Raw genomic sequence first — 16,746 nt, 5'->3', positions numbered from 1 at the left:
CCCTCTGATGACTTGAAAGATCAGGCAGGGATATAATAATTTAATTAGCTTATTACAGTTGGCTGTATTACAAATACAGCCCATGCTTAAATAATAAGGGAAGGGGGGTTAATGAAAATCCACAAGACCCACTTTTAGCTGAATCATGGCAGAGTTGCACTATATGTTAGAAAATCTTATCCCTGCATGTCGAGAGTATCTGGATTAAAATAAATGGGGCAAGGAATAAAAGGAGCATGATAGTCAGAGTCTACTACCGGCCACCCGATCAAGGAGAAGATGGGAATGAAACTTTTGAAAAGCAAATTGCCAGTGTTTCAAGGAAGTGCAATTTGGTACTGATGGGGGACTTCAATTACCCCAATATCTGTTGGGTGACAAATTCTGCCAAAAGTGGCCCTTCCAAGAAATTCCTTATATGTGTGGGTGAATTGAGGGGACCATTGAGTAGGGATTCAGAGGGGGATCAAGTTGCAGCGAGAACAATCCTCTGGCTGCTCTGCTGCCACTACTCCCAACAGCACACCATTGCTCCTGGCAGCAGGAACGAAAAGGAATCACTCTGCTGGGAGCCTCTCTGCCGGGTGCCACACTTCAAAGAGGCCAGGAGGACGGGCCCCCAAGACTGATATCACCTCATAAGACCCTCCTTCAGTTAGTGTCCCCACAAAGCCCCACCAATGCTGGGCCCTCCCGCGGTCAGACAAGCCGAACGTGGAATAGGGCATCAGTGTCTACAGTGTTTAATAAATAAATGATTAAAATAATGTCCTTTATGATTGAGTATTCAATAAATGTTTGCCTTTAAAAAAAGAATCCCTGGGTGCACACCCCAAAGAAATGTGCTGTGCACGCCTATGCTTACAGGCAAATGGGAGAAAGGTATTTGGATCTTTCCCTTCCAGCAACTGAGTTGTACTATACATTTTTTTTCTTAATAAAGCAATTATCTGGGTGGGTGGGGGGACACTCTAAGAAACACCACAACCCATGGAATTTTGTATCTCTTCAATCATCTCAAAATGCAATCTATCAGGTACCGACCATCAAATGCAGTGAAAACTAATGCCATCATGTGTAAACCTAGGTCTGAAGCTTGCATTTCACAACTTTATTGCATTCTATCCTGTATATTAATTGGTTTTTTTTGTTTGTTATTGCATTTAAAAACTATTTGTCTCTGCTTTTACATCCATTTTCATGAGGTAAGTCAATCAATCAATCACTTTATTACGGTCCAAGACCAGCACAACATTAATCCAGCAACAACAACCATGCAAAGTAGTACAGATCCTTAGTTTCCATCTCCCAGAGATTTAACAGTCCTCTGAGGTTATGACGTGTTCTCAAAGCCAAGTGGAAGAATTTAGCAACCTTAAAACTGCGGGGTTTCTATCGGCAAGGAGAAACTTGGTATAAAATTCTTCAGTGTTACCTGGGAAGTCCTGTAGTAGAGATGGATTAAGCATGACTGGGCCTCTGAGTAGAACGAGCAGTGTAAAAGCACATGAGAGGATGTCTCTCTCTCACCTGAATCACATGGCATAGCCTTTGGAGGACTGGAATTCCTTGATATCTGCCTTCTTTGAACTTGGAAGGAAGAGCAATATAGCAAGCCTTAGTAAATACCCACCTGTATTTATAATATGTAAGGGAACTTACATAGGCTGTGGGGCTACCGCCCTGTATATCTTGGGGAGAGCGGTAAATATATAGGATTTGACTTGGATCATTCTGCAGTTCAATATCCCATATACGCTGCTTAACAAGGTCTTTGGCTTTTTTAAAACCTATGGTTAGTAGATGTTCTGTAGAGAGCCCATATGTGCATAATTTCTCTTTGATAATGTTCCACCATTTCAACTGGTCATTGTCTTGTAAAATTAGAGGAAGCAGCCCTGCTGGAGTTAGCTTAAGTCTAAGCCAGGTAAATATAGTAATTTGCCACACATTCGCTTCTATTCTAATTAATCCACTCTCCATTCGTAATGTCGCATTGGAGACACTTCTTGGTGTCAGAAATAATGACCTTAAGAAGCCCGATCGTATTTTCTCATATATGGCTAAGTTGGAAAATGGTCCCAAATGTGCTCCATACAATAACTGCGCTCTCGATTTTGCCACAAATGATTTAATTGCAGCTGGAATAAAATTTCCTCCTCGCATTTGAAAGAACCTCAGGATGGCCGCTGAACTTTTCTTGACAAGTGAGGAGATATAATTGATCTGTGCCGTTTTCCTTCTAGAAGCTTGGAAAACGACACCTAGATATTTAAAACAAGAGACTTGTTCTATCTCATTGTTATCTATATACCATCTGTGGATCTTGTTGCTATTGGCAAACCTCATAATTTTTGATTTATTGTAATTAATTTGTAATCGGTCCTCCTTACAATGTAAGGCAAGGGCCTTTAGGGCTCTTCTAAGGCCTATTTGAGACAAGGAAAGAAGGACCGCATCATCTGCATACAGCAATATAGGTAGTCTTTTAGTTGCTATTTTTGGGGCATGTATGTCTAAAGCTTGGAGCCGTTGGATCAAGGAGTTTATATATATGTTAAACAGATGTGGAGCCAGAACGCATCCTTGCTTGACCCTCCTATTTGCTGCAATTGGGTTAGAGAGCTGCCCTTCTCTGTTAAATCTTACTCTGAGGCTTGCGTTACTATACAATTTAGAGATCAGCCATAGTAGGCGTTTATCAATTGTAGTGTTTTTAAGTTTTCCCCATAAATTGGATCTTGGGATCGAATCAAACGCCGCTTTAAAATCTACAAAGGCTGCATATAGCCGGGAGCTATTACTACGGGTGTATTTTTCTGCCAAGTGCTGCAGAGTTAAGCAGTGATCTAAAGTAGATCTGCCTGTCCTAAATTCTGCTTGTTCATCCTCAAGTACGCTTTCTTCCTCCATCCAGTCGCACAGTTTTGTACATAGCTGTCTTGCATATAATTTACTAATGGTATTTAAAAGACTAATTGGTCTATAATTTTCTGGGTCGTTCCTAGCCCCTTTTTTATAGATTGGAATTATAATTGCCACTGCCCAGTCTTTGGGGATGTATGTTGTTCTATCTATGTAAGTAAACAGTTATGCTAGTATGGTAGACCACCATTCTGGGTTGGCCTTAATTAGCTCCCCCCGGAATGGAGTCATTCCCTGGGGCCTTACATGAGGTAAGTCAATTTTATGCTTTTTCTGTCTCCCCTTAATCCCATAAACCTAAGCCTATGCGGCAGGGTCTTGCTATTTATTGTTTTACTCTGTACAGCACCATGTACATTGATGGTGCTATATAAATAATAATAATAATAATAATAATAATAATAATAATAATAATAATAATAATTTAAGAAACTGGTAATATATATTGCCCTAAACAAAGAGTAATACTGACATCAAAGTACATGGTACTTTCCCATGGACATCTGCTTATAACAATCACTTCTATTTCTCTGATTTTCAAGAGTCACCTTTTATCTAATAAAGACCATAAATTGATCACTTTTTATGCAATTGTTAGTGTCAGTGAAAATATGATTTGGGATTTTAATATATGTATATATTAAGTTACATAATAAAACACAAGACTTTGCTAGATGGGACAGATCTGAACTAGTGAACAAGAGAGAGAAGAAACAATTGCTTAGCTAGGTAATTCCATTAAAACATAGGGGAAATGAAGCATATTTGTTTGTTGCATTTAATACTAGCAAATGTATTTGCAGGCATTAGTTTATATAACATTTCCTTAGGCTTTGTTCGTGTTTCAAATCAGACTTCATATTTGTGCTGGCTGCCACTGAGACAGCTACTATACATAACCAAACTGTTCCCTGAATTTGCCCATGACTGGACCAATGTCATGTGATCATTATCTTCCAATTGCCTTCACTTTGGGATTCCTGTCTTGATATGGCTAACATATCCAGCCTGTGTCTGCAGCCTGCAAAGACACCAACGGAAGCAGTTAATGGTTTGAGTCCTTGATCTAAGAGAGCCAAATAGTCTAGAGTGGAGTCTGAAGGACAGTGACCCAGTTTATAGTTATCATAATGCCATAATATAGCAGGAAGCAATGAACACAAACATAGCAATTCCGTTTCTCTACATTTTATAGAAAGCAATAGATTTTTCATTACACCAAAATACACAACATTATACATGCAGTTATATAAAAAAATAATCTCTGTGTACATAGGTGAGGAGACTAAGGTCAAAACTTATGTATGGACAAATATATACATATCAACAGTGGTAGTTAATGAAGCCACACAGAGGATTTCTTAGAGCTTACTTCTTGTAAAACAATAAATATGGGCGGGGGAGAGATAAGATGCCACTCAACCAATCATATTTATTGCTCACTTCAAATTTTCCACTCTGGCCTTTCCTGTGCTAATCCAATCTACGACCCATATTCTGAAGCACCAAATGCATAGTTATTGAGAAATCCAAGCACATTACATTCCAACATTCAAAACATATAATTTGCAATGTTAAGGGACCATGCATGTAATTATGACAACTTGTGCCTTGTATTTGTACAAGAAGCTATGTTGTTAAAAATGTAGAAAGTTTGTCTGTTGCATGAAAACAGCCAAGCAAAACTGAAGTGATGTTCCAAAGGAATCACATTTAGTCTAGGATTAAGTGCTTCTGAATTGTTTTTTCTTTCAGTCTCTCTGTTGTTTCTTCAATCCTTTGTCCAAGTATGTTATTCTGAGTTAAAACATACCAGTCCACAATGTCCCTCACATCTCTGAAAGAAGAGAAACAAAAACTTCAGGATTTGAAACAAAGCGAACCAGATTCTTTCTATGTCAGCAGAGAAATCATTGGGCGATCTTCCACTGTGAACACTTCATACATCACATTTTTAGGTGCGTGACCTATGGTATTTTAACTTATACAGGTATACTTATCAACAAACTACTATTAGCTTCAGATCCCTGTTGACTGTACATAAAGTGCCAAATCCATCCAGGTGAAAACAGTGCTAATTATAAATAGATTATTTTTGGCTAATCTGATCCCAAAAAAAAAGAAAAGAAAAAAGAAAAAGGAAAAAAACTGAGCGCATGTCTTTTACTCCATGATGTCTGTAAGTCATATTGGGCCTATTCAGAGGATCATGATTAGGCCGCTAATCCTTTTGCAGCAAATGGTTAGTGAGTGTCTTTAAACCGTGGTTATGTAGCCACCATGCATAGGAATGGTTCACACGAACACGACATGCTAAGCCATAATGTTAAGCTCAAAATACTTAACCACTGTGGCTTCGGCCATAGCTAGACCTAAGGTTTATTCCTGGATCATCCAGGGGTCAAACCTGTTCATCTAGGTGACACACAGGGGATCCAGTGCTCAGGCAGGGGTGAACCCTGGATGATCCCAGGATAAACCTTAGGTCTAGCTGTGGCCTTAGAGTGTCATCTGAACAGGGTCATTCTTCCTTTCTTAGCTTGATTCCAGTGAATAATGGCAGCTCAGAAAGTCTAAGATCTCGCTCAGCTGCCTACCTTCATCACTTTCACTCTTCAGGAACTATATCACGTTTTTTCATTATGATTATATTGTATCCGTTTACAGCAAGGGGTGGGGAACCTCTTTCAGCTGACGGCCGAATTGAATTTTGGAGATGCTCTCAGGGACCATTCCAGTGGTGGGCAAGGCCAGCATACCGTAGTTTAAAGATCTTACTCCCAGGAACAATGCCTTAGGGGAGGCATTTCAACCTTTTAGAATGGGGGGAAAACGCACGAAATCTGGGAAGCCACCAAACAATTGGTAGTTGGGAGCCCAGGAGATTGGGACCCCAGGAGGGCTAGATTTGGCCCCTGGACCTGAGATTCCCCACCTGTGCTTTATAGGCAGGTCTGTCTGTCTCTTTCTCTCTTGGCCAATGCAAATTCAGCCCTGGAAAATAAGCTAGCAATCATGAACAGGTCCAAGAAGACTATTTCCAGAATATTGGAAAGATTACTTCTGATCAATAGTCACTGTTCCCCCCACCCTCCACAATCTTAACAGCTAGAAATTTTCAAAGGAATAAAAAACAGAAGACTCTCAGCACCTTTGGATCTTCCAATTAATTCTGGGCTAGAAGACATTGCAGAGGACAACAGCAGCCATGCCGATGTTTAGACCTCTGCATTATATAAACTTTATTATGGGTACTTTGGGTCTAGTGCATCTTGCACTGTTTGAGAGGGATGGATTAGGTAATATTTGAGGGGCATTGCAGTTTTCCTTATATTCTATGCAGAGACACCACACTGACAACAAAGGTCCGCATAGTTAAAGCAATGGTATTCCCCGTAGTAACCTATGGCTGCGAGAGCTGGACCATAAGGAAAGCTGAGCGAAGGAAGATAGATGCTTTTGAACTGTGGTGTTGGAGGAAAATTCTGAGAGTGCCTTGGACTGCAAGAAGATCAAACCAGTCCATACTCCAGGAAATAAAGCCAGACTGCTCACATAAAATGGTATTAAAGGCAAAACTGAAGTACTTTGGCCACATAATGAGAAGACAGGATACCCTGGAGAAGAGGCTGATGCTAGGGAAAGTGGAAGGCAAAAGGAAGAGGGGCCGACCAAGGGCAAGATGGATGGATGATATTCTGGAGGTGACAGACTTGACCTTGGGGGATCTGGGGGTGGCGACGGCCAACAGAAAGCTCTGGCGTGGGCTGGTCCATGAAGTCACGAAGAGTCGGAAGCGACTGAACGAATAAACAACAAACCAACATGATGATTGTTTTCCCCCACATAAAGCCCACATAAAATGGAAAATCTTTATCTAACTTCAGTAGCCAGTCACAAAGCACACCCCAATTCAATGCCTTAAAAACAATAACAAAGGCCCTACTGAGGAACCATTAAGGCATTTTTCTAATGATGGCCTCTTAGAAGTACCTATCACTGAACATTTCCTTCTGTTTTGAAAGTGGAAATTATGCCCTGTGGATATTCACAGCTCATATTTGCTGAACTAGCCCGTCCACACCCTAGCCTGCCCTCGTCTGTCTAATCTTGTTTAGAGCAGGCAGCAGTGGAACTTTGTCCCTTTCCATCTGGAACCTCCATTATAATGGTCATTTTGCAACCTCCGGGTATCTCCCAGTAGAGAAAACTACAATTTCTACTAGCTGTATTAGCAAAACAATTGAATGCCCTTTAAAATTCACATTATTCACTTACCTGGAAGGAGGTGCAGAAGCACTCAGGGATGTGCAGGAAGCAACCCTAACATCTACGTTTATTTCACTAGAAAGAGAAAGCACTTATTAACAGGATACTGACAGCTCGATCCTACAGAAACAAGTTCCCCTCCATTTCAATAGGTCTTAGGGCCAATATAGATGATTCATTAAATGTGTAAATTTCATTTAAACTTGCCTGGTTGTTTTTTTTAAGTAGCAAATGGGAAAGGAGAAGTGACAGATTAGGATCATGGCATGCAGGGAAGGGGTCAACACTTTCCCCCATGCCATGGTCCTGATGGAAATGACACACACACACACACCGGCTGCTATTCCTCTTGGGAGAGAAGCAGCAATTGTTGCTAATGATAGCTTTCTTCTTGGGATGAAGAGCAGCTTTCAAAGGGGTGGGTGAGAATTGGCAGGACTACAGCACAGAGAGAAAAGAGTTAAATCCCCATCACCAAGGCCCCAATCCTAATCCCCCTAAGAGGCTATTTTTAAAAAAGGCATCAAATGCATTCATACATTTAACATATTGTATATTTTGAACTTTACTTTTACATAAAAATGCGGACTACACTTTCATGCACTAACTCAGATTATCAAAACTAATTAGACAAATATATTCCAAGGGCCAATTCTCATCATCACCACCACCACCATCATCATCATCATCATCATCATCATCATCATCATCATCTTCTTTACTCCTGAACACTTTACTGGACTGAACACAGCAAGATTTTGAAGTACTTATTCTTTAGGCAGAACAGTTTTGTACAACTTGAAAACTTGCCTTCCCTGTCAATAGCCAGTCCCAGAAAACCCCATCCATTTGGATCTCATCTGTACCTTATTTTTTACAACTATGGGCAAAATAATTTATGTATGTGTGTGTGTGTGTGTGTGTGTGTGTGTGTGTGTGTGTGTATATATATATATATATATATATATATATATATATATGTATGTGTGTGTATATATATATATATATATATATGTGTGTGTGTGTGTGTGTATCTATATCTATATCAGAGCAGAAGTTTCTTAACTGCCTGCCTGACTTACCTTCCCTCTTTGGGTGATTTCATGACATCTGCTGAGAGGTCAATCTGTGGAAATTCAGCTCTTATCATCTCTGGTGTGAGTAAGGCTGCAGCCTCCCCTTCAGTTACTCTGAAAATTAAGTTGACAACTATTTCAGGTTTTAGGCTGTTTCAGGACATGCAAGTGACTAACTTATTATTTTCAGCCTGCAGTAATGCAAATGCTGTGCATGCAAGAGCAATCTTACGAGTTTTCAATCCTTTGCACACCCACAGAGAAACATGTACCATGCTTTGTAATCAAATCCCAGGGCTTAAAATACAAGAATGTCCTTCTAAACAAACAGCAGAGAGGAGACTTACTCATCAATGACATTTTCCTGGTCTTCCTCTGGTAAGCCATCGAGAATTGGAGGAACAACTTTTGGAATCATCTCTACATTATAGGGATCTGTGCTGTGGAAAACAGAACCACACTGCTTCGTTAAGAAGAGAAATGGTAAGTATAAGCTATGTGAGGGGTCAGCGACATGGCGCACCTGAGAACACTGGGGCCTGCCAGGGCCCCTCATGCACACTTGCCAGACTCCCCTTGTGCTGCCTCCTAGTGCTGCTTCTGCTGATGTCCTGCTGCTTAGCTGCTGAAGAGAAAGCAAATCCCAAGCAGCGGAGGAGAAGTTGCGTGGTGACAGAAGTAGCAGGGGGCAGAAGCAGCAGACGGCGGGGAGGAGAGAAAACAGGACAAGCACAGCAGCAGGAGGAGGAAGAGCATGGCTGTAGGTGGCAGAAGCAGCAGGGGAGAAAGAGACATAAAAAGGAGAAGCAGTGGGGTGCGGGGGGGGGGGGGAAGAGGAGGAAATCCCAAGCAGAGGGAAGAGGAGGAGGCAAGAGAAGATAGAATCCATGGAACTCCCCCTTCCCCCTGGGCAAAAAAGAAGAGAGAATTGGGGGCGGGGGGAGAGAGAGAGAGAGAGAGAGAGACTGACTGACTGACTGACTGACTTTGGGGGGAAATGACAAATGAGCTCATAGGTGCAGAAAGGGTGCCTACCCCAATCTACATCATCAAGATATTGGTTCTATCGTTTCCTTCCTGGCTTTGCTATCTACATCAATTCTTTTCAAATGAAAAAAAAGGAACACACTATGCTCCAAAGTCTTCTGTATAGACTGCCACAGTTCTGGTGTGTTGTTGTTGTTGTTGTTTTTTAAATACCCTTCTTTATTATTTTTAAAAAATGTTACAAAAAGAAATATAAAACCAGAGGCCAGATACTACCAAACCCCACAATAAACTTTCCATGTTAAATATCTTTTAAGCTCTATCTATCAAACGCTGTAAAACGCGGTCAGTTTTAAGGCTGAGCAAGTGTTGCTCATGAAGAGCCCCTTTGCCCCTTCATGTCTAGGGCCAGAATTAGTCATTGTTGGCTGCTTGGTGCCCTCTAAGTGCTTGATAAATAGTGGCCGCCTTCTGTTGAGCCAAGCTCTTCTCTCGAACGGTTCATGAACGACCATCTTCCTCTTCCCTCCGTAGCTGGGAACTAAAGTAGGATTATCCTCACATCTGCAAACCGCACGTAACCCACATATGTAAATCATGCATTTCGTTCTGAATTGGAGCTAGAATAAATAAATGACCCCCTCCTGGATTTGTACTCGTAGCTTGCTCATCTGCTCAGGCCAAGGTACTGAACAATGGGCAGGGACTACCGTGTATGTATGCCACTCTGGGAGTCTTCTCAGCTGAACAGCTGGGTAAAAACACTCTAAATAAGTAACTAATACCCTCCAAGAGAAGTAGAAGTAGCATGTCAGCATCGAAACAAGTCGGCAAAGACTTCCCAACTCCTTCCACTACACTTCCAAACTTTCTATGTTGTTTCCAACACTGTCCCATCCCAAGTGTGCCATGTTGGCTATTAAGGCTAAGGTGCTGTTAACACAAGTGCTTTGGCAAGCATGACAATTGTTTCTTACCAGAATGGCATTGATGCACCATTCAGAACCGGTACATTAGGCAAAGTTGAATGGATGACTGGTGGGAATTTTCGCCAGTTAGTTACGCCGCGAATCACTTCCTGCAATGACCACAGATACACCCTTAATCAGGAAAAAAAACCCAACCCTGCTAATTTAATTTTTGCTGATTCAAAATAACCGGCTTGCAACTGTTAGGGTGCCAGTGACTTCAACAGCCCTTACCCTGTGATGGAAGAATTTCTTTTGTGACATCGGTATGCTAGATTTCATTGGGTATTTCCTGGTAAGTGCATATTTCGGAACAGGGCAAATGTGATATTCAATGTTGCTTTCTGAGTAAGGGAGTGGTGACTTGAACTCATATAGTCCTGGACTTGGATTCTGGAAAAAACACACACAACCAAAGCATGACACTGAAACAAAAGAATTCTAAAGATGATTGAATTCTAAAGCTGTCACACAAAGTGTAAACTAAAAAACAAACGAACTCTAACAGTACTATCTAAGTTGGTTATGTATTCACATCTTTTGAAGGAAAGCCATCCAAACTGATCCCTCAAGCCATCCAAGATGTGGTACTGAGGCTGGCAGAAACGAGAGGAGAGCCCTATTAGTAATGTCCCGGTGATGTGGGTGCCCTTTAGCGGCAACAAAGGCTTTTGGTGTTAAAAGAACTGTCACTTTCCACGTTAAGGACCAGTTCTGCAGTCAACCTTGCCTTAACCCCCTTAATATGAATGAGTGAAAAATAAGCATCCCAACTGAAAAAGAATAGGAAAAAGAGCTGAGATCTCAGCAAGCTGATGCCAAACAGCATTAGGTCCAAATAAAACAGCTCCTTCTAGCAGAAATATTTATTTCTAACTGCCGTAGAAACAAATAAAATAAATAAAAATACCTTAAATTTGAAACCTTCTCTTCTGCTGCTCCGACTGTGGAATGGCCTGCTGGAGGAGATTCGTCAACTGAACAGTCTTTTAGCATTTAAGAAAGCTGATCTCTTCCAGCAGGCCTATCCAGTGGAATTTTAGGATAAGCACATAAGAAGAGCCCTGCTGGGTCACACCAAGGGTCCATCTAGTCCAGCACTCTGTTCACACAGTGGCCAACCAGCCATCGGCCAGGGACCAACAAGCAGGACATGGTGCAACAGCACCCTCCCACTCATGTTCCCCAGCAACTGGTGCACACAGGCTTACTGCCTCAAATACTGGAGGTAGCACACAACCATCAGGGCTAGTAGCCATTGATAGTCTTTGCCTCCAGGAATGTATCCAACCCCCTGCTTTTACTATGCTTTTAGGATGTTTTAACAATGTATACTATGTTTTAAATCAGTATTTTATGTATTTTATACTTACTGCTGTTCCCCGCCTTGATCAAAATGGAGAGGAGGGTAAGAAATTATTATTATTATTATTATTATTATTATTATTATTATTATTATTATTATTATTATTCCCATTTCAACGAGTGAGGACCAAGCGTCTGTGTATCTTAGAAAATTGCCCTAAAATTCTGCACCAGCCATCTAACTGCATCTACCTATGCGCGTCATCCTTTCTTAAGGGGCAGGGTACTTGAACTGTCCCTTTTTACTCACAAAAATCTGAAGTGGATGTTCAGTTGGAGGATGAAGCAAAGCTTCAGGAGCTTTAAGTTTCAACAGGGAGATGTTTTGTTCATCCTCTTGTGCAGTCAAGGCATGCTGGAGCATTTCTTCTGAAGCAGATATTACTGGGATCAGCTCTTCCTGACAAAAGACAGAAACAGTAAATATTTTGGAAGTCTGGTGGGGTTTTTTTTAAAAAAGAATTTATTATACCACAAACGTCTGAAGTGGCACAAAAAGAAAAGAAAAATGTAAACATTGGACTGATTTGTTACCTTTGCACCTGTCCTCAGAATTTGAGAGTATTTTGGAATTTTGTAACTGGTTGCTGAGTGGTGGACACAGAATGGCTGATATCCCATGAGGTTGAAATGCTGAGGGACCTTGGGAAAAAGGGAGAAATATTGCAGTATTGTAGAGATTCCTAATGAACAAATGAAACTATCCAAATGAATTTAAAGGAAGCTGGTTGGCCATTGTGTGAATGGAAGGCTGGACAAGATGGAGTTGGTCTGATCCAGCGTAGCTCTTCTTACGTTCTAATCTTATTCATCGTAATTCCTGTGCCCTCTCATAACATTGTGTAAAGTGTCATCATGAGACCCTTTACACAGGAAAGATTTCCAGATCTATACCCTTATCCACCCCTAAAAAAAAATCCCTAGAAAATCTAGTGACCAACAGCATCTGACCTTTAGTTCATAGAACTGGTGGAGTAGTTTGATCTTGACTTTTGCAGACTTGAGAGGAACTATACCAAGAATTTCCGGTGCCTGAAAAAAGAGAGGGTTACATATGTGGATGCCCATTTTTGCTTATATAAAATCATCAACACAGACAGACTGGTGTGCATTTTGTATAATTATGCCTTTTTTAACCTACTATGGAAAAACAAATTAAGACACATATATTTAGCAACTAGTAAAATACCCACCACCTGAGGGAGAGGTATGCTCACAGCAGTGGCAGTGGCAGGCCTGATAGGGAGCCAGGAGCAGGTGCAGGCCCTTTCTACCACACTGCCAATGCTGCAGCAGAGAAGAGGCAAGGACTTGTGCTGGCAGAAGGGGGTGGCTATGGAGAACTAGTGCACTCCCATCAAGAGGGATCCCAGATACCCAAAGCTGCCTCAACCAGTCCTGGCACATCCAGGAAGTGGTGTGTGCTTGTGCAGCAACCTGGTTGTATCTCATGTTGTGCTTCCGTTCACAGAAGGAGGTCGGCCATTTTGACTGATTCCCCCTTCCTTTCACAGCCTCTGGCACTGGCTCCCAAACTCCAGAGAGTTAGGGAGCCCTCTGAGATAGTGTGAGAGGTGGCGTAGCAGGGCTGCAGGAGGAGAAAAGGCAGAACTCATCAAAATCAGTACCTTTTCCCTTCTGTTCATGGTGGCCTCCGCTGGATCAAGGAAGCTTCCATGAACAGAAGGGCAGCATCTGATACAACCTTCTAAATATTTGTCTACCGCCTTTCCAACGTATACCCAGGGTGATTTACAAAAAGAATAAAAGACAGGTAAAATGTAAAAACTAAATATAAATGAAATGAATCGCCACAAAATTATATAGCACATAAAACAGCCAATAGGATTGAAAATGACATCTCCTAGAATAGCTTTCCCCAACCAGGTGCCCTGCAGACGTGTTGAAATACAACTTCCACCATCCCCAGTTAGCAGGTCCAATAGATGGGGACTATCAGGAGGGCACCAGGTTGATGGCTGGGGATAAGAGAGTTGTAGACCAACATATCTGGAAGGCACCAGGTTGGGGAAGGCTATTCTAGAAGATGGTAAGTTCCAGAGACACATCTTCATCTCACTTAGATACCCATCCCTTCCCTTTACTTTGAGGAGACAATTCCTTTCTATTCTACACCATCTCCCTATTTGACCCACTACTTTAGGCTTCCTCATCCTGGTGCTCTCCAGATGTTTTAGTTTACAAGCCCCCACATTCCCGACCACGCAAGATGGGGCTGATGGGAGTTGAAGTTCAAAACATCTGGAGGGCATTAGGTCAGAGAGGCTGCTCTACTTCAAAATATGCTTAAGAGTTCTCTGGATCTAGTTTAACCTAGTCATGGCCAGATTCAGAGAACTGATTTTGTTGCTGATCGTGCTCACTATTTGGACTGAAGAGCCCTGTTGATACCAGTTTTGCAATCATAGGAAGTAATTGTCCAGACTAAGGACGAGGGATATCTCGTTTAAACTAAAGTACTCATCATGGTAAATGTCCTGGCGGTACCTACCAGCTCACCAGCCCACCGAGGTCCAGTGTACGTGGCGAATTCAGAAGGCAGAATGCGACTTGCGGTCAAGACAAACGGCACTCTCTTTTCCTCGTTACCTATGGCCTTGGTGCTGCCCGTTTTGATGTTGCCGCATTCTGTGGCATGGGGACAGACAAGGACGAATGCCAAGTGTGGTCATGGTGGGTGTTGGACATGTCTCCCGCTCAAGGTGAACTGTGGGCAATCTTGCCCTTCTATTGCTCCCATGCTGCACCACCTCATCCTGACCCCCAAAATGGGAGGAGAGAGCAGGTTTCCTCCCCATGAATTGTGCCTCCAACAGTAGCCCTCATACTGCTTTCAGAATGACCCAATGGTATACCCATTGACTTTTATGGGACAAAGCAAATGGTGCCACTTCCCATCTCTTGTTGTCACAGAACCTGAAATGTGCCTGTGGAGGACAGGAGGCTGCAGCACACTGAAAGGCTTGCATGGCCAAATTATGGAGGCCCCCTTCTTACGACAGGATTTTCTAGCTGTTTTATCATGTAAAAACATTGCGGGGTAAAAGCGTGAAGGCATCTTTTCCAGGTTGCCATAATTATTTTTCACAATATGAAATGACTTTTTAAAAATGAAAACAAAAATTAAAAATAACTGTGTAACAAGAGGTTTTACCTGATATGAACATCTCTTCCTCTTCTTGAACTCTAATAACTTTATATACTCCATGCAGCCAACTTATCACACGATGTAGCCGACACTGAAGTAGGACCTAGAAGAATTAAGAGACTGTTCAAGAACTATGTACATGTGGTCCAATTAACTTGTTCAATTAACAGTTCATATTTAAAGCATAGATTGCTAGACTGTATGGTTGTGTAGCAAACTTGAAAATATACAAAGAATCCTGTGGCATCTTAACACTTTTAAAATGTTTTCTCACTGATGGAACTGGGTGAGGTGACAATTCCCCACCCCACCCCACCACCCCATCAAAATCTGCTCCAGAGGGTGGGGGTACCCTCCGAACAGATATTCAGGGGGCTCAGGGGTGTTGCAGGGGATAGGAGAGAGGGGAGATGTCCCCTTGTGTGAGTGGATTTCTGTTCATACAACATTGGCTTCAGCCTTGCTTTCACTAAACTAAGGCACAATAAATGGCAAATGATTTAAGTTGCCATAAGACTGGTTATTACAGGTAAGTGAGAAGAGCCAGAGTGACTCCATGTTCTTTTCTTTTGTTGGCATGTTCATGTTTTATTGTCTGGGTTAGAGATTGCTGGTTGGTGAGAGGCCAAAGAAGGGGCAATGTTGGCACCAGAAGGGGTGGATGAGTCTGTTCTATCTCAGAAGTATATGGCTCTGCTGTCTCCGGGCAAGTTATCTCCAGCCTCAAGATCCTAAACTACCCAGGCCTGAAGGGAGGGAAGAGTGTTTACAGCTGGGTTGGTGTAAATCACACCGCTGCTTCCTTCAACCTTCCTTTCGCAAGGCGGCAGCTTCAGGTTGGGTGAGGCTTATGACTAAGGATTCTTATGACCAGCAAGTGCCAACATTAGCGTGTTTTTATTTTGTTTGTACATGGGTTTCCAACTGTTTGATGTATTGTAGATCTTTGTATAATTTGTTTGTTACTGTATCCTTCTCAAATCTCTTCCCCCTCACGTGTAAATAAGCTATCGACTTCTGAGAACTGTGCTGCTATTTCCATCGGGGTCAGCGTTGGATCCAGTGTAGTTGTGGCTGGCGCTACTAATCTGATTGTTCTGGATGCAAGGTAGTGGGAGAACCGCTTTGGTCTTGCGGACACAGGCAGGTCTACCTGGGGATTCCCTCCGTCCCCAGGTGTGATGCCAGTTTGGAGGGTGGTGGCAACACACCAAGAGTGGTTCAGTGGAATCACGTTGAGCTCTGCCTTTCTTTACAGCAACATCACTGCTCTTATGGTATCTGAATATGTATGAACATTTTTGTTGTTGTTGGTAAGGGTGGAGAACTGCTGTGTGTTATCCACCTCCCTACACACCTCCAGTGTATAGTTAAACTATGGAATTCACTATTACAAGATGGGGCAATGGCCACCAATTTAGATGGCTTTAAAAGCGGGCTGGAGAAGGCTGCCAATGGTTACTAACCCTAAGAGCTATCTGCTACCTCCTCTGTCAGAGGTAGTAAGCCTATGTACACCAGTTGCTGGGGAACATGGGTGGAAGGATGCTATTGCACCTGTGTCCTGCTTGTGGGTTCCTCGTCAACAGAGAGCTGGAACTGATGGACTTTTGGCCTGATCCACCATGGATCTTCTTATGTGCTTATGTTCTCTTCTGCCTTGCCCCTAAGCAGCTATATAGAGTGGCAGAGTTATCGCATGACTGACGTACTGTATAATGTATACTTCTACTGAACACACTGGGGCAAATTTATTGTACGCCAAGGTTTATGTTAACCATAGTTTAAAACCCAAACTATGGTTTGAGCTTCCAAACATACAAGGAAACTATGGGTTAGTGTGGAGCTGCTTGCTGACTTCCATTTTCCGTGTGCTTGGCACTTTAGTTCCTAGGTCCACATCTGGAGGTGAAACAACTGCCATAAGAATTCTGATCTCTTGTCAAACCATAGTTAGCACAAAACTTAGTTTGAAAACCCATTTCAA

The 16,746-nt window shown here is 42.2% G+C and overlaps 1 protein-coding gene across 1 annotated transcript in view; it reads right to left on the bottom strand.

The window, feature by feature from the left end:
• Positions 1-4,638: 4,638 nt before the first annotated feature.
• The window catches only part of CFAP221 (cilia and flagella associated protein 221), a 32,860-nt gene continuing 20,752 nt past the window's right edge, over positions 4,639-16,746 (bottom strand). The window contains exons 14-24 of the mRNA XM_063118648.1: positions 14,766-14,862; positions 14,103-14,239; positions 12,542-12,622; positions 12,125-12,232; positions 11,841-11,990; positions 10,460-10,618; positions 10,235-10,335; positions 8,618-8,710; positions 8,277-8,384; positions 7,204-7,269; positions 4,639-4,762 (exon numbers count right to left, since the gene is read on the bottom strand). Of these exons, the coding sequence (XP_062974718.1) occupies positions 4,639-4,762; positions 7,204-7,269; positions 8,277-8,384; positions 8,618-8,710; positions 10,235-10,335; positions 10,460-10,618; positions 11,841-11,990; positions 12,125-12,232; positions 12,542-12,622; positions 14,103-14,239; positions 14,766-14,862 (1,224 nt within the window). The remainder of the gene's footprint in view (positions 4,763-7,203; positions 7,270-8,276; positions 8,385-8,617; positions 8,711-10,234; positions 10,336-10,459; positions 10,619-11,840; positions 11,991-12,124; positions 12,233-12,541; positions 12,623-14,102; positions 14,240-14,765; positions 14,863-16,746) is intronic.

The sequence above is a fragment of the Elgaria multicarinata genome, chromosome 2 (genome assembly GCF_023053635.1).
Source record: "Elgaria multicarinata webbii isolate HBS135686 ecotype San Diego chromosome 2, rElgMul1.1.pri, whole genome shotgun sequence".
Classification (NCBI taxonomy): Eukaryota; Metazoa; Chordata; class Lepidosauria; order Squamata; family Anguidae; genus Elgaria; species Elgaria multicarinata.
Note: the sequence above shows the minus strand (reverse complement) of the source record. Positions and strands in the feature narration are given on the sequence as shown.